The sequence below is a fragment of the Tripterygium wilfordii genome, chromosome 1 (assembly GCF_013401445.1).
Source record: "Tripterygium wilfordii isolate XIE 37 chromosome 1, ASM1340144v1, whole genome shotgun sequence".
Taxonomy (NCBI): domain Eukaryota; kingdom Viridiplantae; phylum Streptophyta; class Magnoliopsida; order Celastrales; family Celastraceae; genus Tripterygium; species Tripterygium wilfordii.
In genome coordinates this window covers 9,212,394-9,233,807 of record NC_052232.1, presented here as the reverse complement: position 1 = coordinate 9,233,807, position 21,414 = coordinate 9,212,394, and the positions used below count along the sequence as shown (strand labels likewise).

Genomic DNA, 21,414 nt, shown 5'->3' with positions numbered 1-21,414 from the left:
TCTAAACCCCTTCATCACATGCCTACAAAAATAAATTAGGGGTGATTTATGGTTTATGCTGAAAATATTTTGGCTAATGAAAATTATGATGTACTCTACAATATTAAGAATAAAACAGTAAAATTTCACACTAACATCTTGTGACATGTCAAGGTACGTACGGGGCATTTGGTTCATAATTGTCTGAGGTAAGCACGAGATGATGAGGAGATGAGTGTGAGATGAGTATGGGGCGAGTATATTCATGTTTGATATAAAATAAACAATGAGCACGAGTGAGATAATATTAAATGTAGAAAATAAAACAATATTTTATAATAAGTGTAAATGAGTATTTTATACATCAAAACTTATTATCCCTTGTGGATAATAATCAAACTCACCAAATAGATAGATAGTGAAATGAGTTTGAGATTTCACCCTCCAAAATCCAACCAAACAAAAGAATATATTAATTTCATCCTCAAAACACCAACCAAATACCCCGTTAAGGATAATGAAGCGATAAGTACCCGTACTTCACATGAGCCAAAGGCTCTTTAATGAATAACAACTCTCATACTAAATTATAAGAATGGATCAGTTGATTATACTGATGCTATAAACATATAATAGTATAATTATTTGATAATTTTACTGGATTTATATTGTACTAAATCATCGATTACTTGCATGTCCATGGAAATTCAAGTTGGAGTTAGATGTGATCAGGCTTGGGCCGAGCTTTAGGCGACAATGTAAATCCTATGGACATGCCAAAACGGGCCCCCTTGCATCAGATTATGTCCACTGGACAAGCCCAACAAACAAGCCCATCAACTAGAATGTCCAATATCTATAGGCTGGTAGGTTACTGTAGAAGAAAACATTTTTTTGAATCATATAAAAAAAAAAGTTATTTTATATTATTCCCGTTGTATTGAGATTAGGGTTGACAAAACTCTATCTGGTCCGGATGACGGAATTTGTCTGACATGAATTAAGCTAAGTTTGAACATAAGTTATATGTCTGAAATCCGGGTACAAATACAAAATTTGTGTTCAATTTAAAACTGGGTTCGAGTCCAAACACATAAATATTGTCATAGACCCTTATCCAGATTAGATTATTGTTCGGTTTACTTGTCTGGATTTAAACTAATCCGAGTTTCGTTAATTAAGTACGTCCAAAATCCAATCCATATTAGTGTCCGGACATGTAAATATTTTATAAACACGTGTTTTTATCCAACTAGAAACTGATTTTTCTTTTCACCCCTAATTGATATGGTTTTTTAAACAAAATAAAAGAATGGATTCAGTAGACATAAAAGTTATTTTATTATTCCACCTTTATGGTGATCCTGAATGGCTACGGACGTCAATTACTTAATTTATTAGGTAACCTAATAACATGAGATCTAGGACCTTCTCTTCAATAAAAAGAAGTTATTTTATTATTCCATTTATAAGTTGTCTCTTGTCCGTTAGTAAAAGACATATAGAAATGTGAAGGTTATTATTGTTTGTGGCAGAAAGACGGTGTCGTGTAGTAAGGGTAATGAAAAAAAAAAAAAAAAAACCGATAACGAGAAAGAAAAGCAGAATCTCCTCCTGCTATACGCCCCCTTAACCACGATTTTGATGGCCATAAGGCCTCCTCTGCATCAATTCACAATCTACCAGGACCTCCATCGCCAGAAGCTTCTTTCTCTCCTTTTCATTTCTTCGAAGTCCCTCCTCCTCTGTCCCTCTCCTCCCACTTCTCAATCAATCTCTCCGGTCAATTTCCTCCGTCGGTTGGCTTCGAGCGCGCCACTTCCTAACCACCGAAGACGAGCCTTAAAGAAGTCGTTGTCTCCGCCACCTGACACCCTGGCGCAGAAGATCGGGAAATCGATTCGGCGCCCTGGCGCCCCATCAAAAGCTAGGGTTTATCCCGATGTCAACGTTATCCGGCCCAAAGAGTACTGGGACTACGAGTCCCTCACAGTTCAATGGGGGTATTCTCCGATTACTATACTTTTATTCCCTTTACCTCGTTTGGTTCTGAATGCAAATACATAGGCAGGAATTGACGAAGGAAATGTCAAATTGTGTTTATTCGATATTGTGACTGGGTTTCTGGTTTTAAATTTAATTCGTGCGTTGTCAGGGTCGTATATTGAAATTTTGTTTTGGAGTGTTTACCGTCAGATTTTTGGTTCCGTTTGGCGTTTGCAGAGAACAGGATGATTACGAGGTGGTGAGGAAGGTTGGAAGGGGGAAATACAGTGAGGTGTTTGAGGGAATTCACGCCACCAATAATGAGAAATGTATTATTAAGATTCTTAAGCCTGTGAAGAAGAAGAAGGTGAGCGGTGTCTAGCGGTTATGTTTTTGCAGTTTAGTGGTGTTGTGCATTCAAATGCTTGGGGAGTGCTATTTGTAACTATGAATGGGTGGTTTATTTTATCTGGTTACGTTTATATGCATATTGAGTTTTTCCAAATTTATGACTTCCGTTTTACATGTTGTCAGTGCCAAGAACCACAGAAGGTGCAAAACTAGTCTAGTTTGATTCGATGATAGCTTGATATCAGCTAGTTTAATGCATCTACTAAAGTCATTGCCACTTTTTTTGATGGATGAATATTCTAGTTCCGTCCTATATTGTTTCTCGAATGTTAAATATTTAATTCTGAGCTATACTCATGGATTGCCTTTTAGGTATGAATACAAAGCCAAAACTGATCACCATTTGCGGCAGTTCATGAAATTTTTGTGAGACTAAGTTGACTCTGGTGTGCTTGCTTTTCTTTTCTTTTACCCATTAATCATGGGTTACATTCTTAATTTTCTGAGGGAAGGGGATACTGAACCTTGCATGTTGTACAAGTTTAAGGAGTTAGTATTTCTTTTATCAGATACTATAGTCAATATTGCTGCTTTCCTCACTATACTTTTAAAGTATGATACATCAGAGGTCGGTACAACTTGAATTTTGAAAGGCATGTTTTGTTTTTCCTGTAACTGCAGATTAAGAGAGAGATTAAGATACTGCAGAATCTATGTGGAGGGCCAAATATTGTGAAGTTGCTTGATATTGTCAGAGATCAGCAATCAAAGACTCCAAGTCTTATATTTGAACATGTCAATAACACAGACTTCAAAGTACTGTACCCAACACTTTCGGACTATGATATTCGATACTACATCTTTGAGCTTCTGAAGGCAAGTACACCATTTTCATCTTCTCTAACTGATGTGGCAAAACTGTTGATACAGTACTTTAGCTTGTTGCTTATGATTATGAAATTGGAAATGCAGTTGCAAGAACTGTTTAACGTTTTCACTGTTGTACTAATTGGAAACAAGATCTAATTCACTCTCTGTCTCTCTCTCTCTCTCTCTCTCTCTCTCTCTCTCTCTCTCTCTCTCTCTCTGTTTTTGAGAAACAATTTATTAGCTATCATAGATCCACATGACTGGTTTCTGCCGTCTCTCGATCTATATTGGTCGGGGTAAGGGGTTCTGTTGTTTCTGGCAAGGCTTGTCACAGTAGAATGTAGTCTGCCTGGTGGTGAATAGTTACTAATCTATTATGTCCTTCCAGGGACATCCAATAAAGTTATCTAACTGATATTCATAGGTCTTCTGGGTGGTACTTTTATAATTTTGACTCTAGGATGTATGTCAATATATTTGTTATATCTTATATTGTTGTGCACATGGAGCTGGTGGGTAAAATCATTTTGTTTCATGAACCATAAAGTGCAGGCATTGGATTATTGTCACTCACAAGGTATTATGCATCGAGATGTAAAGCCCCACAATGTCATGATTGATCATGAACAACGGAAACTTCGTCTTATAGATTGGGGCCTTGCAGAGTTTTATCATCCTGGTAAAGAATACAATGTCCGCGTTGCTTCAAGGTGTGTTTGCTTTTCTTAATTGCTGATATCCCCAGTTCTTTTGTTCAATTATTTTATTTCATTTTCTTTCTTGGCTTCTGAAGTGAATTGGCATTTTTCAAGAAGATTCCCATTCGTTTATGCCGGTGAAATAATATTGATTTATGAGGATGTATGCATGCCTGTATATCTTGGTTTTAAGCTAAGCATGCATAGATAACCTGGGTTTTTGTGATATTTGGCTAGTAACAACCATGAGATAGGCAAAGAAAAAAAAAATTTAGTAGAAATTGTGGCAATCCAACATGAGAAAGTACAAAAAAGTTGATTTGCAAGACTATGCTTATTCTTTAGGCTTGTGTGGCCTCGCATATCATTGTCTACTTTCCTCGCAACCTTTTGTCTGCAGATATTTTAAGGGTCCGGAGCTTCTTGTTGATTTGCAAGACTATGACTACTCTCTAGATTTGTGGAGCCTTGGTTGTATGTTTGCTGGAATGGTAGGCATTCTTTTACCCAGTTTATAATTGTTAGGCATGGTAGTCTTTGTTTTGAACAAGTACACTGTCTTTGTATATACTACGGCACTTTGTTGTTAGATTCTCCTCACATTCACTGCCGCCTGCATGTGGGAGGGCATGAACATATTGTTGGTGCATGTTCGTTGTCTCTTGCCCAAATGTTACTTCCTAACTCTATGGCCTTGACCATTATGCTAAGGAGTGTTTGCCTGCGAACTTTTGATAATTATCTGTGGCAATAAAAAATTAGTTTAAAAGACATGGGATAGAATAGCTTCTTACTGTGCCATAGATGAGTAGAGTAGATCTTGATCTGCTTACATGTTCGTCCATGGGTGGCAGATGGCAAGGAGGATAAAATGTTTGATATAGTGCCAAGGTATGGTATGTGTTCTCTCATGATACTTATTACTTGGGTTTTGGTGTACAGATATTCCGCAAAGAGCCATTCTTCTATGGTCACGATAACCATGATCAGCTGGTCAAAATAGCCAAGGTATGAGGAGATGTTAGAAGTTCATTAACATATTGCATTGTATAGTTGGCCAAGTAGGACCTGCATTTTTTTTGAAAGTTGTTATTTCAAGTGTTTTTTGGTTTCATTAAAATGCTTATTGGCCTTTCCCTAGAAAGAACTACTGATTTTGTTGTGCTAGATTGGTGCTGTTGACAAGTTAGAATCAATTCGACAGAATTTCTAACCATGATTTGATGAATGCATGTTTGTGTTATTATATATCTTAGCTTTGCACGTTTATTGTGTGTATATGTGAAATCTTGTAATTATGAGTACCAATGGCTTTCAGATGAGAAAAATATTAAATTGTCACATTCATGTTTCTGACAGGTACTTGGGACAGATGAATTGAATGCTTATTTAAATAAGTACCGTATAGAGTTGGACCCTCGTCTTGCTGCCCTTGTTGGGAGGTTAGTGATGGTCTCATAGATCTGTTGATGTATTGGCCATGTAATTGAATTCGTCACTAAGTTGGCACTTTCCTTTTATCCTTTAAAACTTTTGATACAGGCATAGCCGGAAACCATGGTCAAAATTCATTAATGTTGATAGTCAACATTTAGCTGTCCCTGAGGTAGTATCTGTCACTCCTATCGAACTTTTTAAATTCCTTCGTATTAAATTCCTCTTAATGTTTGCATTTTGTTTTTGGTAGGCTATTGATTTCGTGGACAAGTTGCTGCGGTATGATCACCAAGAAAGGCCGACTGCAAAAGAAGCAATGGTAAATATACTTTGTTGTCGTCCGCTGCTATACACAATGCAGAAGTTTACTTTTTTGTGGCTATTAGTTACTGTTGTGTGTTAGTCTATAGAAAGATATGACCAGACCAGACAATATACGCATGATACTCTGGTTCTCAGGGGAAAAAAAAAGAAGAAACAAAAACATACTACTGGGAACACATGATGCTTTCTAGTTCTGCATTCTTGGCATTTACCTTTTGTCCAGTTTTGATCACATGCTATGTTTTTAATGTTTTGCAGGCCCACCCTTACTTCTACCCAATTAGAAATGCAGAAAGCAGCAGAACGTGATCCTAGATTTGATTTTCAGATGCTACAACATCAGGCATCTTCCTCTGCATGCTAAGGCCATCATTTGCAATGTGACTACTTTGAATTACTGTGGTGGTTGGGCTTGCATTTAATATATTTCCAATCCATTCGCATGCTTCATTTGTTGTCAATTCAGATTTCTTTGAATTGTGTGTGCGCTCTTTTTAACTTAGGAAATGAAAAAAGTTTGTGTGCTTACTCAGATTGAAGTTTGGAAGACGAACAGTTTTCTTTTCTTTCCTTTTGTTTTGAAATCATCTTCCTAGTAAGAATCTGTGTTAAGGAGAGTAAGCATAGTTTGTTGAAGGTTTTTGAAGTATTCAGGTCGGAGCTCTTGTAACGCCTAGATACACGAAGATACTGAAGTAGCTCGAAGTAATAGTTCTTTGATGAAAAATCATTGTGGTAGGGTTCTGCTGCTGGTTGGAGACGGAGTGATCCCATGGAGAATTTTCATGGGACCAGTCGATATGAAATGTTGAACCGTATGCTGAATTTGTCAAAGATGGTTGGTCGATTGGAAATTGCTCGGGACACATTTTTTAGCTTCTAAGAATCCAAAAGGATTATCCAAAATGGAAAGGGATTGGACTGGATTATAAATTCATTCTATGGCCGACCGGATCAGAATAGGGTTAGATATGAGAAGGAGCTGAGTAGGGTTAGATTTTGAGTTTTATCATGTTTATATATGGATTCTGAGGTCGTTACATTCTAATATTCTTTTTAGGTTTAGGATTAGGAATAGGAACAGGTGTTCTCGGACCTAGTTTTTACATTCTATTCACTTTTTTGAGGTTGATATGGGAGATGCGACGCGGCATCAATGCTCAACTGTTTTGTCAAGGCTTAGGAACTGCGGCCGTCTCAAACGGGCCCTTTATGGGCTGTAAACCTGGAAAGAGTTTTTAACTGGGTCCCTTGCAAAGGCCCAATATCGTGGATCTACTTTCCAGTCTATGATTGAATAATCAGAATTTATATTTGATTCTTGTCAGCCCAATAAGGCCCGATTTTTGTACATTAAGGTCCATAATAAATAAGAACCATCTTTGGAATTCGGATGTTGTTCGGATGTATTGCGATTGGATTTTGTTATTGTTTCTTGTTTATTTGAAGTAGTATGTTGCAGGGATAACGTGTCTATTTAATTGTACAGTCCGGGACTAAAAGTCTCAAATTTCATTACTTTAGGGATATATCGTTCAAATTATGGATAGGTTGTTAGGTTTACAATCTCTGGCATGTCACATCAGCTTTTTTGGAGGACAATCTCATTTTAGGGATGAAATGAGTACCTTGCAAAAGTTGGGACACAAAAATGGGACAAAAGAAAGGAAAATGATGTAAATGAAATCACGCTCATAGTTAAGGGACAACCCCAAATAATTAAGAACCCACTTATCTTTTGACAGAATTAAGGGAATTTTCCAAATCCCACCCAAAAAAAGGTGGGATCGGATCCTACCCGCTCTTAATGCTTTACAAGGTTGTTGATGTTGCAACACCACATTGATTTTGGAATCTACGGCTATGAAAAGCATGGGACGGGATGAGTTAAGACCTAAAATTAAGGCAATTTTCCAAATCCCACCCAAAAAAGGTGGGATCGGATCCCATCCCGCTCTTAATGCTTTACAAGGTTATTGATGTCGTAATGCTACATCAATGCTTTCCAAGGTTATTTATGTCGTAACACCACATTGATCTTGGAATCTACGGCTATGAAAAGCATGGGACGGGATGGGGTAAGACCTGAAACATTCCCCAATTTAAGAAACTACAATGGAAATGTTACAGAAGTGATATAGGAGATGATTTTGAGTTGTTTTGAAGTTGATTTGGGTTAATTTGGAGCTGATTTGTGACAAACAGAAAGTTGGAGTTAATTACCTTTTTTACCAGCTAGTAAAAATCATTTTGAGGGTGTGGCTGCAGAACTGGAAAATTTGCAAACGTTGTCCATTTTCGATGAAATTTGACCTGCTGAAGCGAAACGGCGTTTTGAACCAAACCAAGGCTGTTGGCCCCTCGCCCCACCCTAGTTTTGTAAAATTCCATCATTTATGGCCTCAAATCAAGTGTTTTCTGTTTCAGGGGTGTCTTTGTAACTTTTTATATTTTGATGTTTTACTTCATATTAGGTATGTAACCGGCCCTAGATGTCCTTATCTTTTATTCTATTAAATATATGAAAATCCTAGAGAGTTTCTCTCAATTTCTTGTGGATTCCAGTGTGTTCTTGCATCAACCGTTGGTTTGATTTACGATTTCCTTTTCCTTTGTTGATCTGCCTGCATTAAGAAGTCAATCCCCCTCAACAAGCCTCTTTTTACTTTAAAAAATTCCAGAGGAATTACATCAACCGGAACAAGCCAGTAGTAGGTCTCCTCAATTAAGTGGGATACTTTTACAAACCCAACAACTGCATTCTCTACTTAGTCTGCTTAAAGAACATGTATAGTGCTAGTTAGAGACTGAGTGCCTCCTGCTTCTAGGAGGAGTGGATTTGGTTTCATCTGCAGTGACAGAACCTGAACCAGGACTCTCCGATGTATCGGAACTACTCGTCTCACCATTTCTTTCTTTGTTCGACCATACCCTGGAAAGGATCTTTGACATTGCCAGACCTTTCATTTTAGCTGTTTTCTCAGGATCAGTTTTTGTGCCATCATTCAAACTTGCATCACTGCCATGTCTCTCTAACCTAAGAGTCGCAAGCTCGCCTTTCAAAGCCTTGATATCCTCTGCTGTAGCAATGGCATCCCAGTCGCCTTCTGTGTTGGTTGTAGTAGATCTTGAGCTTCCATGAGAACCACCAGGGAGGAGTTCTGGTGTGCTGTTACACGCGGACGATGTTGTAGTCCTCATCTGCTCAAAGAAAAGAACTTGCACAACAAACCGCATGGGAAGCCGCTCGTTTTGCACTGCATGCATGCAAGCTTCTGCTGATAACTTCCCGCAGTCCATCAACCGGCATATTCTCTTCCTCTCACTCTTGCTGATCCCAGGGTGTTCCTGCAACAAAAATATTAACCAGTTATGCTACCTAATTATAACCAATACATCTCTCTACCCATCTCTAGGAAGAAGGCCAAGTCAGAAATATGGCATCGACGAGGAGAGATATTGTCCGCGACATTAAAACTCTCCTTAAGAAGTTTATAAATGATTAATAAAGTAGACATCCACAGGTGCTATCTTGACAGAAAATGCTTATGACCTCACCTTAAGATACATGTCGACGGCTCGGTAAATTCCATCATGAGAAGCTCTTGGGAATCTTGATACCATTTCAGCAAGACCTAGAAACTTTGACAGAGGTAAATTGGGATCCTGGGAAATTTCAGCAAGGTAGCCATCGATCAGTTTTGCTACCAAGATTTTGGAGGCATCTGATGAAAACTTGGGGTCTCTGTCCTCTTGGAGTTCATTTTCCATCGGAAGATAAGTCCGGGTGCTCTGCTCGTGCCTCATAAACTCCTCAATTAGGGTTTGGACTATGTCAACAGCATACATACTTGTTTCCCCAGCTGGGGCTTGAATCAGAAGATCTGCCACCGAAGCAGCATCAAGTTGCTGGCCGATCCTTCTCAACAGATCAGTTCTTTCCGTCTCCCCACATTCTAACAAAATTGCAGCTCTTAACAACTTGAGCATTAATCCACATGGAACACTGCCTTTCTCAGAGGGCAGCAGCCATATAATGGTCTCTGCCAATGATCTATATTTCGTCATATCCCTGCTTTGAATCACACCTTTGTTCAAGCCTGGCAATCTTCTCATGGCATACGCATCTAAGGCTTCTCCGATTATGTTACTCGAAACTCTTCCTTTCGTTTTGATGGTTGCAATTACCCGTTCATACAAGTCAATATGAAGCTCACAGAGATCTTCAACCCACCAGTCACTAGGAACCATTACGGCTTTTCTCACACCATTCCAGTTTGGATCCTTACCATTCTCAGATGGGAGCTTTTTCCTGTTATAGGTGTATGACCACTCAACCATGGAAGAATCAATAGAAGCCTTGGAAGCTATAGAATCGAGGCAGTGGCTGACCACCTTAAGCTCCTCAGACCATGGAAGAAGAGACCTTGTAGATTGAAGCACAATGATGGAGTCTTTCCAACTTCGGAAAACACTAGAATTAAGAAAGACTTCAATTTTATAGATAAGGTTTCCTTTCTCAACAGTTTCATACATCTCAAGGTACTCCGCTGCACATCGAGCTGCGACCACATTGTATGCAGAGAGAGTGACTACCATGCCATAACAGAACTTCATACATATTTCGAAAGCAGCAGGTCCACCCGGAATATCCTGAATGTAAATTTCATCACTGTTCTCATCATTTGTGGTAGCAACTAGCTTCTGCAAGCGCCCACTCTTGGATAGTAAGGGAAACTGCAGAAATAAAGTACACATTTGCACAATCAATCAAACGTCTACTATATGAAAAGTGATAGAAAAGACGACACAATATAGTGTCTTCTAAACCCAGATAAATGCAGCTGGACAATCAACTAGACATCAACCAAACTTTCAATTATGCAGAAATAGCAGAATGTGAAGCCAGAAGCAGAAAAAAAGAAGAAGAAGAAGCAACTCTATTTCAGAGATGGGACTCTCTCTTGCTCTTTGATTGGCCCCAACGAGTTAGAAGCCTTTCCTGAGTCAGGTTCCAGATAATCCCCGGTCGGGTGCCTTTCACTTTTTCATAAAATATATACTTGGGAGTCTTGGAGACTTGGATACAAGTAGCAGGATCATTGACATTAAGCAACTACCAAAAAAGGGTTTGCAAATGATACCAGTTTCATACCTTATGAAGATAGAATTTCACATCCCCAACATTAATGACGATGTCAGTAGCCGATTCGCTTGCCACATACCTGGAGGTACACATCCTTCTTAGTTCATGGTACCAATATATTATAACAGATGAATAGAATTCATCAGTAAGAACCAAGATGAGAAGAAAAAACTCAGCACTCTCCACTTAACAATTATAGAAGTAACTTCAACTCAATTCGAATCAAACAATGAAACAAAGCATTAAGCCCCGATCCTAGACTTCTTGTGACAGTTAAATGATTCATCTCCTTACGCAAAAGTGTAAAACTTTAAGATCGCCCGACGAAGGTGTATGCATAGAAACGAAAACTGATTAAAAACACTGCTAGGAGAAGTGGAAAACATGGACCTGGATAAAAAATGGGATGGAATTTCAATACAAGGCAATAACTTTTTCTCTTTCTGAATATAAAGCTGCATTAAGATCAGACACCGTAATTAGCTAAGCAAAGGCCAAGCAGCATAGTAAAGATTGCAATGATTTTTACATAGAACATCCCAATTAGCTAAGCGAAGATTGTATCCTAGGACTGCCAACGTAAACATCCATAGTAGACTAGCTAAGAAAGTTATTACAAGCAACAAGAAATCAGTAAAGAGAAACCAAAATGAATTACAAGCAACAAGAAATCAGTAAAGAGAAACCAAAATGAATAACTTATTATTGAGGAAGAAAGAGGCTAGGATAAACGCAATGGTGATGACATCCCAAACACAAATTTCCAGCAAATCTTGGTAAAAAATTGTTCAGTGGTATTCCAATTGCGACATAAAGAGTAGATCCTAATCTCACCTAATATTGTCTCCTTCGGACTGAAATGAATCAGGCTTGGATCCCAGTTTCATAAACTTCATTTTGCCGATGAAAGATCAGTACTTCTATCTCTCTGAGAGTTCAAATCTCAACTCTGAACAAATCCACAAATGCCGAAGACCACCGGCCAAAACCAAAATCACAAGGAGAGGTTTAAGGTAAGCAAGTATGGATCAAAGAAAAACTTCACTAAGTTTCTTAGCTCTACCGAATGTTTCCCAAAAACCAAGGGCCGGAGAAAGAGAGGAGGAGGAAGAGGAAATGGGTTAGTGGGACTTTTTGACAAAATAGTTCACTTGGATTGGAAGAGATCCAAGACAATTGGTTGCTTCCTAAATTAATAACAGAGTCCAATGACTCCGGGAAGAGAGGGTGAGCTTGGGAGACATTACCTACACACTCTCAAACATTATATATTTCTAATGGCAGAGACACTCTCACTTGCTCAAAACTGACACCACCGCCCATATTCTATTAGTTTTATCTTTTATTTTTTCAATGGATCACAGTCCACAAAAGTTTCACGACCAAGAGCTTGAAATCCACATCAATTCCTCTACAGATTTTATCTTCTTTTGCCCTTTGCTTTTGTATTGAAGCTACAAAACCTGCAACCAGAAGACAGCATATCTAGGTATGAATAGAAAAATACCACCAAAAGAGTAGACAACAAGCATCAACTTTGGTGTCCTTTTATAAAGAGATTGTGCAAAGCAAGCATCATTCCCAACAAATTTGTTCCATAGTGAAGGGGGATGAGAAAATTAGGGAATATCAGATCGAGAATGACACCACTGAAATCAACCCAAGAACGTATGGTCTCTCTGATGTCATTTCTACTCTTACCAAATAGAGCACTCACCACAAGAATTCATGGAGGGAGCTGGAGCACAACCCAACAACATCTCCTCTTGTCATCATATCCAACAAATGCAACAATTTGAACACACCCATGACCCAACCAAAGAAAAGTTGACCCAACCAAAGAAAAGTTGTACAAATCAATAAACAGACTTTATCACACTACTTGTCTACCAACAAGTTGAACTTGAAGCCATACAAACATGAGGAAAAAAACAGAAACCCACTTCATATTGAGCAGAGAAAAGCAAGAAAATAAGACAAGAGAACCACATCCATTATCTTGAATGATTAAATAAACAATCAGTGACATGAGTCTGCAAGAAGACAAAACAAATAACACTAACAGAGAATTAAATCCACCACAATGGTACAGAAAATTTTACCTTAGAGAGGGAAGGGCATAAGCAGCTAAACAAGTGAGAAGGCAAACAAATCTTCTCCCTAATCTTCTTTGTGGAGCGCAAAGAAGATCAGATACGCATAGGAATGAGCAGACAACAACACAACAAAACGTTCACTGCATGAGCACGAGAACAGGTATAGAGAAACCCCACACATAAAAAAAAACACCCAACAAAACCACAAAAATACCTCCCATCAAAACATGGGCTGTTCCTCATCTTTAACATCCACCACAGACCACTTCTATACATAACCCACAAAAAAGCCAAAGCTCAGCATGTTCCCTCACTCATCCAGCCATCCACTCTGAATCAGCACCACCCGCACCTTTCTCCGCTCATTAATTTTTCAACACCTATATAACATATAAAAACCTAACTAAACCCACCTTTATTTATGTTGAATTAACTACTATAAATGGACTTTTCTAACGATTTTGGCCAGAAAAAGTAGTATAAGAAGTCTCAATCGAGAGGCTCAAGAGCATGAGAGCCCCTCCACTCCCAAGTCCCAAGTTACAACCTTTTTTCCTATTCTTTTATAATTTTCTCTTAAAGCACGCCAAACTGACAAACTTAACTTTGGCGTTTCCTTTATCAAATACGACCTTGGTTTTAGAGAGGAACAGCCCCTCTGTACCAGAAAACGACCCATCCCTCCATCTCTCTCGTATTCTCTAGAAAAGTAAATAAAAAGAAGAAAAGTTTGTCTTCTCGCGATACTCTGAGCATCACATGGTTCAGTGATGAGTTAGTGATATTTCAGTAAATTATACTTCAACAATGTGACTGCATTAACTTCGCTTTTCCTCTAAAAAGATTCAACTTTTATAAAGCTGATAACTTAATTCATGGAAACTAAATTTACTATATATAAACACTTTTTATTATATATAAATGAAATTGTGAATTTGGGTTTGTCTAGTCCAATCACAATCATCTCCTAACTTCTAGTGGACCACCATTGTTTTTCTTTTGCTTTATGTATCATCTTTTATTCCCTTCACCAGCACGTGCAATGCTCCACTGCCATAACCCCCACCAGGTCTTAATTTATATGGAATTGCTTGTATATATATGTATATATGTATATTCTACACTTCCCCATAATGGGGCTTTAGTTTTCTTTTCATTGTTTTCCCTGAAGAATGAAGAATCTCAACAGTCCCTACACATGACTTAACCTGGTATATACATACATATACATGGTATATATATGTGTGTGTATATATATATCATTGTAATGCCTGGTGTGGAATCTATTCAAGACTGCTGTCTCTGAACGAGATGTTGGGAATATGCTCTTTTATTGAAACAGAGACCCAAGTAATGCTCAGTCATAATCTATGTGATGATTCCATATCCACTGGAATTGGTCTGTTGGAGACCATCTTCATCTTCATCTACTATAGCATATCCAATTAAACCCCTTGGTTCTACTACATTTGCTAATTTAATTTGGACCTTCAGTGCTCACTTGGAAGTAGGTGAAATTCACTATTGGTCTATCTCCTCCAACAGGTACTGCTATAGTCACGTATCATGATCCTAATTAATAAATACTACACTAATTAGTATGGTCTATAATTAAAGTAATATGAAGATGAAACCTAACACACACAGTTTTATATTCAAACAGGGGCCATGGTTCCTGTTTTTGTTATTTTTAACCCAAAAGCACACACCAATGACACCATGCATCAAAAGAGCATTTTTTGAAAACAGCACTCTTGTATAATTTAATTAGGCATATAACGCCCACATCAAATTTATTAGAAGAATAACACCATGCCGTTGTTACGAACAATGGTTTGTTTTGTTTTTAAACAAAGCCGCTGTTGATAACAGCGGCATCACATGGATTATGCAATGCCGCTGTTGATACTTTCTGTGATACTTTGCATGGTATTTTTTTATAAATATTTAAGATGAAATCGTGGCTGAGGCAAAGAAAGTTCACATAATTGATCTTGGCATCAAATGTGGAGTGCAATGGACAATTCTGATGCAAGCTCTCGCATCACGACATGAATGCCCTCTGGAGCTTCTCAAGATAATTTTCGTGGGATTTACTTCAAGTCATACTGAGGTTCAAGGTAAAAGGTTAATGGGTTTTGCCCAAACCATGAACTTACCATTCTCTTTTAAGGTTGTCATAATATCAGACATTCTTGACCTCAAAGAAGATCAATTTGAGCTTGATACTGAAGAAACAGTTTCTATCTACTCCGAGTTTTTCATTTTTAACCTGATTGCACAGCCGGATCGTCTGGACTATTTGATGGGAGTAATCAGAAACATGAATCCATGTATAATGGTGGTCATTGAAGTTGAGGCAAATATAAACTCACCAGCATTTGTGAGCCGCTTTGTTGAAGGTCTTTTCTATTATAGTGCATATTTTGATTGCATTGATGCTTTGTATGGAAAGGTATGATAAAAACAGGATCAATACAGAAAAAACTCTTAAATCTAGGAATCAGGAGTGCTGCGGTGGCTGATGGAAATGAATGGAGAGCCCACCATATAAAGATTGACATATGGAGGGCTTTCTTTTCCCGTTTTAGGATGGAGGAGAAAGATCTTAGTATTAGTATGTCTTCCTTGTACCAAGCGGATCTGATTGTCGAATGTCGATAATGATAGTGGGCCTAAGCCCACGGACAAATAGGAATGCCGACATTGAAATGGGCTTTAGGACTAATCTTTTGTGCTCCGACTACATTAACCCAACCCAACCAAGGACAAGCAGTAAATACTAAAGTAAACTATAGTCGGTTTCTAGACTATGGGCTTCATAAGGGCCAATGACCCAAGAGAAGCCCAAATTGGTTAATTTCTTGAAACGTTGTCGTATTCTTGGTTACCAGGTACCGCCTCCGCCTTCTCCTACCAAACGTATTAAACACTGCGATGATCAGATCCTTGTCGCCAATTCCGATTTTCTTGTTTCAAAATCGTCCCTCCTTGCGTCGAATTTCAAAATCTTCTGAAGAAGAACTGATTTTCGTTCGTCGATTGTCTGCGAGTTTCTTAAGGTACGACTTGTTTCCTTAATTCTGCTAGATAATTTTTCGTGATCGTTTGTGGTTTTTCTTCTTCTCATCTCTACGTATGAAATTCTTCAAATTATAACAATTGATGATGTATTGCAACGAATTCCTGCCCTATTTGAGGGGCTTTTTCCCTTGTTTCTTGTCTTACTTCAATAATTAATTTTTCGAAATCGGAATACAATTCGATTCTGTCTTCGGGCTTCATATGTTTTCGATTGCAGAGCGCATTCTGTCTCTTCTAATTTTTCGTTGTGTGGGGGAGATATGATCAATTTTATTGAGTAATATTAGTTTCTTGGACTGCAAATTATGGGAATTGGTTTGAGGGTTGTGTGGTTTTGAAACTTGAAAGAGACATCTCAAATGGTCGAATTAGAGTCCACTCAATTTTTTTAAAATACAATAAACTTTTGCGTATAGGTGAGGACGTGGCCCAGCGGTAGAGTTGCAGGGGCAACCTAGATATCAATGTTCAATTCGTAGAAAAAGTCTCTCCACATATTATGTGAGGTAAGTTTTGCGTACATCCTGCTTGTACCGGACTCCGTCCACGGGAGTTTTGTGCATATGAGTTGTTTACCTTTTACAATGAACTTTGTTTTTAATTCTTAACTTTTTACGCTTGTTGCAGCTTCAGTTTGGTTTTTGGCATGTTAGAGATCAAAAACTGATTATCAAGGAATGGATCCTCGACATACCGGAGAGATGCTCAAGTAAAGTTTCCATAATCTAATTTATGACTATATAGATCTACATTATGGATTGTTTTGAACTAATTAGGTTTGTGTGCGTGCAGGCATTTGGAGAAGCAGAATGAGTTGCTAAAGGATTCCTATAAATCAATGTCATATGAATTGCATAAACTTCAGGTTTCTTTCTTTCATCTGTTTCAAACTCTTTTGCAGGGTTTTGACCACCTTGCTCTATGCAAATTACATGTTGTCAATTTGAATTGGTCGAGTTGAAACTTCCTCCTCTGATGCAGGTAGAAGAAGAAATGTTGATGCGCAAATTTTATGAGCTTATGACTGCTCACGGTCTGACGAAAAAGGAATGCTCTTCTGGGGAAGCTGAAGTCTTATGAGGAATTGAGATAAATTTTTTGTGGAAACATGTTAAATTAAGGAGTAAAATGAGAAATCAGGGAATACTGTTGAGTAATCAAACTATGTTTTTGTGCCTTTGATAAGTTTGTGGTTGTGATGCGCAAAACTTGATGATGATTCTCATGTTCTTGGGAGGATGACACCAAGTCTACGATTCCCTATTGATGTGTTTTTTTTTCTCCCTCACTTTTGCAGATGGTCTTGTTTTGAATATGAAACATTTGGAAAAAGAAATTTCGTAGGCTCTCAACCCTTCGTCTGTCTTAAATGTCTGTTGATATTTTCTTTTGCAGGGTGGAGATGGTAACGTTTCAGATAATGGCAAAAGTGGGCACTCAACTGCCTTGGTTAATGCCACTAGCAGTGAACAATAGTGAGAAATTTAGGTTGGTTGACTGTTCAAGCTCCTTAGTTATTAATTCCTCTGGTAATTCATTTTGATCATTTTCTGAGAATATATGGTTCTTCTATCATCAATTTTGTTTGGTAACCGATTTTGAAATTGTGACCCCTATGGTGCTACTAATAGGAATGTCTTCCTTAGTTTCATTCTTTATCAAAGTCTCTTACCTTAGAAATCCAGATGATTCTTTTTTACTATATAGTGGACGATTTATGTACTTGATATGTATAAAAAGTTATGCATTGAGACTGGTATGTACATGAGATCCATAGATGGATGATAACTCTCTTTTTTTTTCGTGTAGCTCTTTGATTCAGAGTAATTTTTGAGTCGCATAATTAAATGTTTAATTTGGCTAGTCCAATATTTTTTTTACCTGCCTATGTTGTCAATGAACTCATGATTTTTGCCTTTAATGTGGAGGTTCCTAGTTACTGCTATCATTACACCTCTTGCATTTCTGTTTTGACATTTGGTTGGGAGGTTAAGGGATCTAGGCGCATCGAATTCTTATTTCCCAGTGAATAGCTGATGCTATATAGGCAGCTGTCTGGTTTAAGAAGTTGCAGACTCGTCAAACCTTAATAACCAAGTCAAAAGTTAAGATGAGAGCCCCTATACCTTAAACCTCTGATCTCAAGTTACCATGAGACCGGTTGTACGGTTGTACCATTGTTTACAATGTTAGTGTGTTGATTCCATTAAGCTTTTAAATTCAAAATAAAGTAATATAAGAGCGAAGTGCCAGAAGGCGCAAATGGGGCAGGAAAATGATTTAGGCCAATTATGATAGACATGATCTAAGCCTAATGCAGTTTGGTTCAAACGTTAAGTTCTTACAGTTTGTGTTATATACTGCCCCTAACTCAAGGCCTGCTCTACTAAGCCATTCAAGTCCAATCATGGCATGAAAAATGGCGTTCTTCATCTCTGGCAGAACACCAAAGAGGTATCAGTCAAAAATAGTAGAATTTTCATAAGAACATACCCCCATTGCCATTTAAGTACGCGGAATCATTGGGAAATTGGTACATATACAGAGGAGCAGCAGCAAGAGTATAGATTTTGGATTCATGCCAGATTCTTCCATTCTTACATTGGATAACACCATAGCTACAAAAATTTGAGAGGAGAAAGTTTTCTAATTTGGGTGCATACTAGCTACTAAGTTGATGACAAAAGAGGCAAGAACACATTTGTAATCTGTCCCGGTTGATCCCACATGTAGAAGTAGAGCCCGATGATTCTCTATCATTTGCATTACTCTCTCTAGCGAAGAACAAAACTGCAGTGAAGGAAACCTGTAATAACATGTATCAATCACTTGTAAAACCCCATAGAAGGAAATATTTATTGCTCCACATAAATCTTCAATCAAATGGAATCATATGACAAACAATTTAATCCAAAGTAGCAAAAGGCCTTACTTGGATCAGCATTGATAAGCATAGCAGTCCCGTCAAAGTTGCAAGTACCTCCATTTCTCTTGGTCTTCTGCCAGTAGCTGTTGAAGGCATAAGAAGCATGAGCAACAACAGTGTCAGGATAGAAACAGCTCCCTTGAGGCATAATCTCATAACAATCGGCACCACCTTCACCACATGCATAATCCATTGCCAACTGTAGTGTCTCTGAGGGAACACTAGGCTTAGCCACACACCAGAGTCTTTGCACCATCCCATTCCCTGGAGCCGGTGCTGCCGCCTCAGTTGGAGCACAGGGAGGCAATGTAAAACCATAAGGGGGAGTTGCAAAACCCATACCAGGAGGTAGTTCTGGTGCGAAAGGAAAGGTCATTGGTGGAGGAGAGGCGCGTGGGAAAGACAATGGGGGTGGATAAGCTTGGGGGGAGGATCTGGGAGGGGGAGGATCATGAGGAAAAGATAATGGTGGTATTGAAAAAGTATGGGGTAGTGGAACAATGGGGCTTTTGATTACAGTGGCAGGCACAGAGAAATCAGTGAAGGAATGAAGTGGAGATTTTGAGATTTCAGGTAAGGGGGTTGGCCTTGCAGGGTGTGGCTTGACAAGCTTGGATTCAATGCTTGAAAGTTTTCTGCTAATGACTGTTTCCTGTTTTGGGGAAGTGACTAGAACATTGACCCTGTTGAGTCCCAAAAATCCAAGCTTTTTCATGGAATCTGAGGAGGAAGAGATTAAACTCAGAGTTTCCTTTGATAATGGGGAGACATTTGGAGGTGGGTTCAGCGAGAAAGTAGAGTTTATAGTGTGAAGAAACCCTAGTAGAGGCTTAGTTACTTTCCTAGCCAAATCATCTCTGAAAAGAGCAGACTCTTGATGGAAGCAACAATAGGAGAAAAAGGCAGACACCTTGATTTCTCTTTCCAAACCCCACCTGGTAAGAGAGTAATGGATGTTCTTGAGAGATGGCAGAACTTGACCCAAGAGTTCTTGGTCTTTTTGACAGAGAACACCATCACCCACAACAATGGTGGTGATTTTGGTTTTAGGAAAATGAGCTAGAACATGGGTCCTCAGCCAACTCTCAGCCATCAAAACACTGCTGGAAACTTCATTAAGGTCTTCACTGTTCACAGAAACTGCTATTGGAATCCCAGAGTGGGAAGACTCTTTAAGTACCTCTGTGTCATAGAGCTTAAGTAGCTCAATAGATTCTTGACCTGCACCTGCATAGAAAGAGGCACCGGTAGAAGGTCGTTAGAGTAAACTGCAACTGAAGAACTAAAATTGACAAGGAAGAGTTGAACTGCTTACCAGTAAGACCCAGAAAACAGAGAATGAAAAGAAGGGCTGGCAATACCATCTTCAACATTTTGCCGTAAGATCTGTACTGTACTCTTCTTCAAAGCACTGGGTTTTAGATTGCGGAGGAAGTCATTAGCTAAGAAACTTATGGTATATAAACTGGGTTTTAGATTGCAGAGGAAGCCATTAGCGAGGGAACTTCTGGTTCCCAACTACAGACTACAGAGCCCGTAAAGATCATATGTCTGCTGTCTGCACAATGTACGGGAACATGGAACAGGCACAACAGATGGTGTGGGGAGTGTGAACTTTTGTAAGACCCAACCAACTGACCAACAGATACTGTAGGTCTCTCTCCCTCTCTCTCTCATGAAACCGAGATCGTGACTCTTTTGAAGAGGACCAGACTCTTGCCTATTTCGAGGGAACTCCCGTGAGCAATTAGTGTAGCGGCGTCGTTTTAATAACCCACCAGGCACCAGAGGTTCAGAACAGCCATTTTTTCTTTCTGTTATCTTTATTGTGGCCTTGGATTCTGTTTTTTTTTTCCATCTTTGTTTCTGTTCTTTTTCTATTGTGAGGTCACTCTGTAGCTTTGTTCTCCACTTTTTCAGAGCACCAAGAAAATATCACACATGGAGGAGTACCAATGACACATTAATGGATGAAGACAAAAAGGTCTGATTAAAGGGACAATCATTGGTCTGGTCAATTTCCAGCTCTCTCTCTGATGCCATACAGCTAATGGCTACATGTGGCCTGAAGAAGACAAAAATATTTATTTTTGACCATTTAATTGCTTTAGACGTTGTTGAAACTTGAAAGATATTGAAGATGCTGTAGGTTTGGCCACCTTAGGAACAGAGATTGAGTCACTGAGGAGGATAAAGAGAGATTGGTCACCGGGATTTAGGGGGAGCCGGTGCACTACTGAACAGGTTAACCTGTTCAGTTTGTGACCGTCCCCCCAAATTCACTTTTTAGGCACAGCCTTTTTTCCTGTTCTTTCACTTCAACCTTTTCCTCCGTTTTTCTCCCCTCAGCCTTTCTCTGATGGATCAGCGGGGCTTCTCTTCAGTCTTCTCCGGCTTGGCTGTCTCCTCCTCCTCCTCCTCCTCAGTAGGCGGCGGCGGAGCAGCAAACTCATGGAGCCTTCTTTTGAGGATCAGGAAGTTCACCAGCACCTTTAAAAAGTTTTTTGAGATTTTTTT

General features: G+C 38.8%; 5 protein-coding genes across 10 annotated transcripts; 3 read left to right on the top strand and 2 right to left on the bottom strand.

Moving 5' to 3' along the window:
• Positions 1-1,526: 1,526 nt before the first annotated feature.
• LOC120003865 (casein kinase II subunit alpha-like) lies at positions 1,527-6,211 on the top strand. Its single transcript, XM_038853007.1, has 10 exons — positions 1,527-1,982; positions 2,203-2,332; positions 2,998-3,192; positions 3,739-3,896; positions 4,285-4,375; positions 4,827-4,892; positions 5,244-5,326; positions 5,427-5,490; positions 5,572-5,640; positions 5,904-6,211. The coding sequence occupies exons 1-10, from the start codon at positions 1,624-1,626 to the stop codon at positions 5,952-5,954; spliced, it is 1,266 nt and encodes a 421-aa protein (XP_038708935.1). The 5' UTR covers positions 1,527-1,623; the 3' UTR covers positions 5,955-6,211.
• Positions 6,212-8,286: 2,075 nt separating this feature from the next.
• Positions 8,287-13,482, bottom strand: LOC120006073 (BTB/POZ domain-containing protein NPY5-like). Of its 5 annotated transcripts, XM_038856213.1 has the most exons (6): positions 13,102-13,479; positions 12,894-12,956; positions 11,626-12,254; positions 10,801-10,870; positions 9,204-10,382; positions 8,287-8,993 (listed from the first exon to the last, which is right to left on the bottom strand). In XM_038856213.1, exons 3-6 carry the CDS (start codon positions 11,685-11,687, stop codon positions 8,442-8,444), a joined length of 1,863 nt encoding a protein of 620 aa, XP_038712141.1. In that variant the 5' UTR covers positions 11,688-12,254; positions 12,894-12,956; positions 13,102-13,479; the 3' UTR covers positions 8,287-8,441. The 5 variants fall into 5 exon arrangements, with proteins under 5 accessions (XP_038712141.1, XP_038711911.1, XP_038712068.1 ...); XM_038855983.1 differs by lacking the exon at positions 11,626-12,254 and having other exon boundaries at positions 13,102-13,482; XM_038856140.1 differs by having other exon boundaries at positions 12,894-13,479.
• Positions 13,483-14,198: 716 nt separating this feature from the next.
• On the top strand, positions 14,199-16,638 carry LOC119996515 (DELLA protein 1-like). The gene is made up of 6 exons (XM_038843184.1): positions 14,199-14,286; positions 14,840-15,289; positions 15,388-15,517; positions 15,782-15,949; positions 16,189-16,248; positions 16,599-16,638. Exons 1-6 carry the CDS (start codon positions 14,199-14,201, stop codon positions 16,636-16,638), a joined length of 936 nt encoding a protein of 311 aa, XP_038699112.1.
• Positions 15,797-21,192, top strand: LOC120000951. Of its 2 annotated transcripts, XM_038849143.1 has the most exons (7): positions 15,797-15,949; positions 16,388-16,477; positions 16,599-16,680; positions 16,764-16,836; positions 16,953-17,018; positions 17,367-17,459; positions 20,818-21,192. In XM_038849143.1, exons 3-6 carry the CDS (start codon positions 16,649-16,651, stop codon positions 17,445-17,447), a joined length of 252 nt encoding a protein of 83 aa, XP_038705071.1. In that variant the 5' UTR covers positions 15,797-15,949; positions 16,388-16,477; positions 16,599-16,648; the 3' UTR covers positions 17,448-17,459; positions 20,818-21,192. The 2 variants fall into 2 exon arrangements, with proteins under 2 accessions (XP_038705071.1, XP_038705062.1); XM_038849134.1 differs by lacking the exon at positions 20,818-21,192 and having other exon boundaries at positions 17,367-17,840.
• On the bottom strand, positions 18,448-20,803 carry LOC120000946 (glucan endo-1,3-beta-glucosidase 12-like). The gene is made up of 3 exons (XM_038849122.1): positions 20,213-20,803; positions 18,904-20,124; positions 18,448-18,777 (listed from the first exon to the last, which is right to left on the bottom strand). Exons 1-3 carry the CDS (start codon positions 20,268-20,270, stop codon positions 18,746-18,748), a joined length of 1,311 nt encoding a protein of 436 aa, XP_038705050.1. The 5' UTR covers positions 20,271-20,803; the 3' UTR covers positions 18,448-18,745.
• Positions 21,193-21,414: the final 222 nt, after the last annotated feature.

Bases quoted from the DNA above. Each gene is read 5' to 3' on its own strand.
- LOC120006073 (XM_038855983.1), bottom strand. From the start codon at position 13,163: ATGTATAGAAGTGGTCTGTGGTGGATGTTAAAGATGAGGAACAGCCCA. The intron at 10,871-12,893 runs GTAAAATTTTCT...GTGTACCTCCAG, and splicing joins TATGCCCTTCCCTCTCTAAG to GTATGTGGCAAGCGAATCGG. The intron at 10,383-10,800 runs GTATGAAACTGG...TTATTTCTGCAG, and splicing joins TGAAATTCTATCTTCATAAG to TTTCCCTTACTATCCAAGAG.
- LOC120003865 (XM_038853007.1), top strand. From the start codon at position 1,624: ATGGCCATAAGGCCTCCTCTGCATCAATTCACAATCTACCAGGACCTC. The intron at 1,983-2,202 runs GTATTCTCCGAT...TGGCGTTTGCAG, and splicing joins TCCCTCACAGTTCAATGGGG to AGAACAGGATGATTACGAGG. The intron at 4,376-4,826 runs GTAGGCATTCTT...TTTGGTGTACAG, and splicing joins GTTGTATGTTTGCTGGAATG to ATATTCCGCAAAGAGCCATT.
- LOC120000946 (XM_038849122.1), bottom strand. From the start codon at position 20,270: ATGTTGAAGATGGTATTGCCAGCCCTTCTTTTCATTCTCTGTTTTCTG. The intron at 20,125-20,212 runs GTAAGCAGTTCA...CTTTCTATGCAG, and splicing joins CTGTTTTCTGGGTCTTACTG to GTGCAGGTCAAGAATCTATT. The intron at 18,778-18,903 runs GTAAGGCCTTTT...ATGTTATTACAG, and splicing joins GCTTATCAATGCTGATCCAA to GTTTCCTTCACTGCAGTTTT.
- LOC120000951 (XM_038849143.1), top strand. From the start codon at position 16,649: ATGGATCCTCGACATACCGGAGAGATGCTCAA. The intron at 16,681-16,763 runs GTAAAGTTTCCA...GTGTGCGTGCAG, and splicing joins CATACCGGAGAGATGCTCAA to GCATTTGGAGAAGCAGAATG. The intron at 17,019-17,366 runs GAATGCTCTTCT...TTTCTTTTGCAG, and splicing joins CTCACGGTCTGACGAAAAAG to GGTGGAGATGGTAACGTTTC.
- LOC119996515 (XM_038843184.1), top strand. From the start codon at position 14,199: ATGTTGGGAATATGCTCTTTTATTGAAACAGAGACCCAAGTAATGCTC. The intron at 14,287-14,839 runs GTCTGTTGGAGA...TAAATATTTAAG, and splicing joins TTCCATATCCACTGGAATTG to ATGAAATCGTGGCTGAGGCA. The intron at 15,290-15,387 runs GTCTTTTCTATT...TCTTAAATCTAG, and splicing joins TGTGAGCCGCTTTGTTGAAG to GAATCAGGAGTGCTGCGGTG.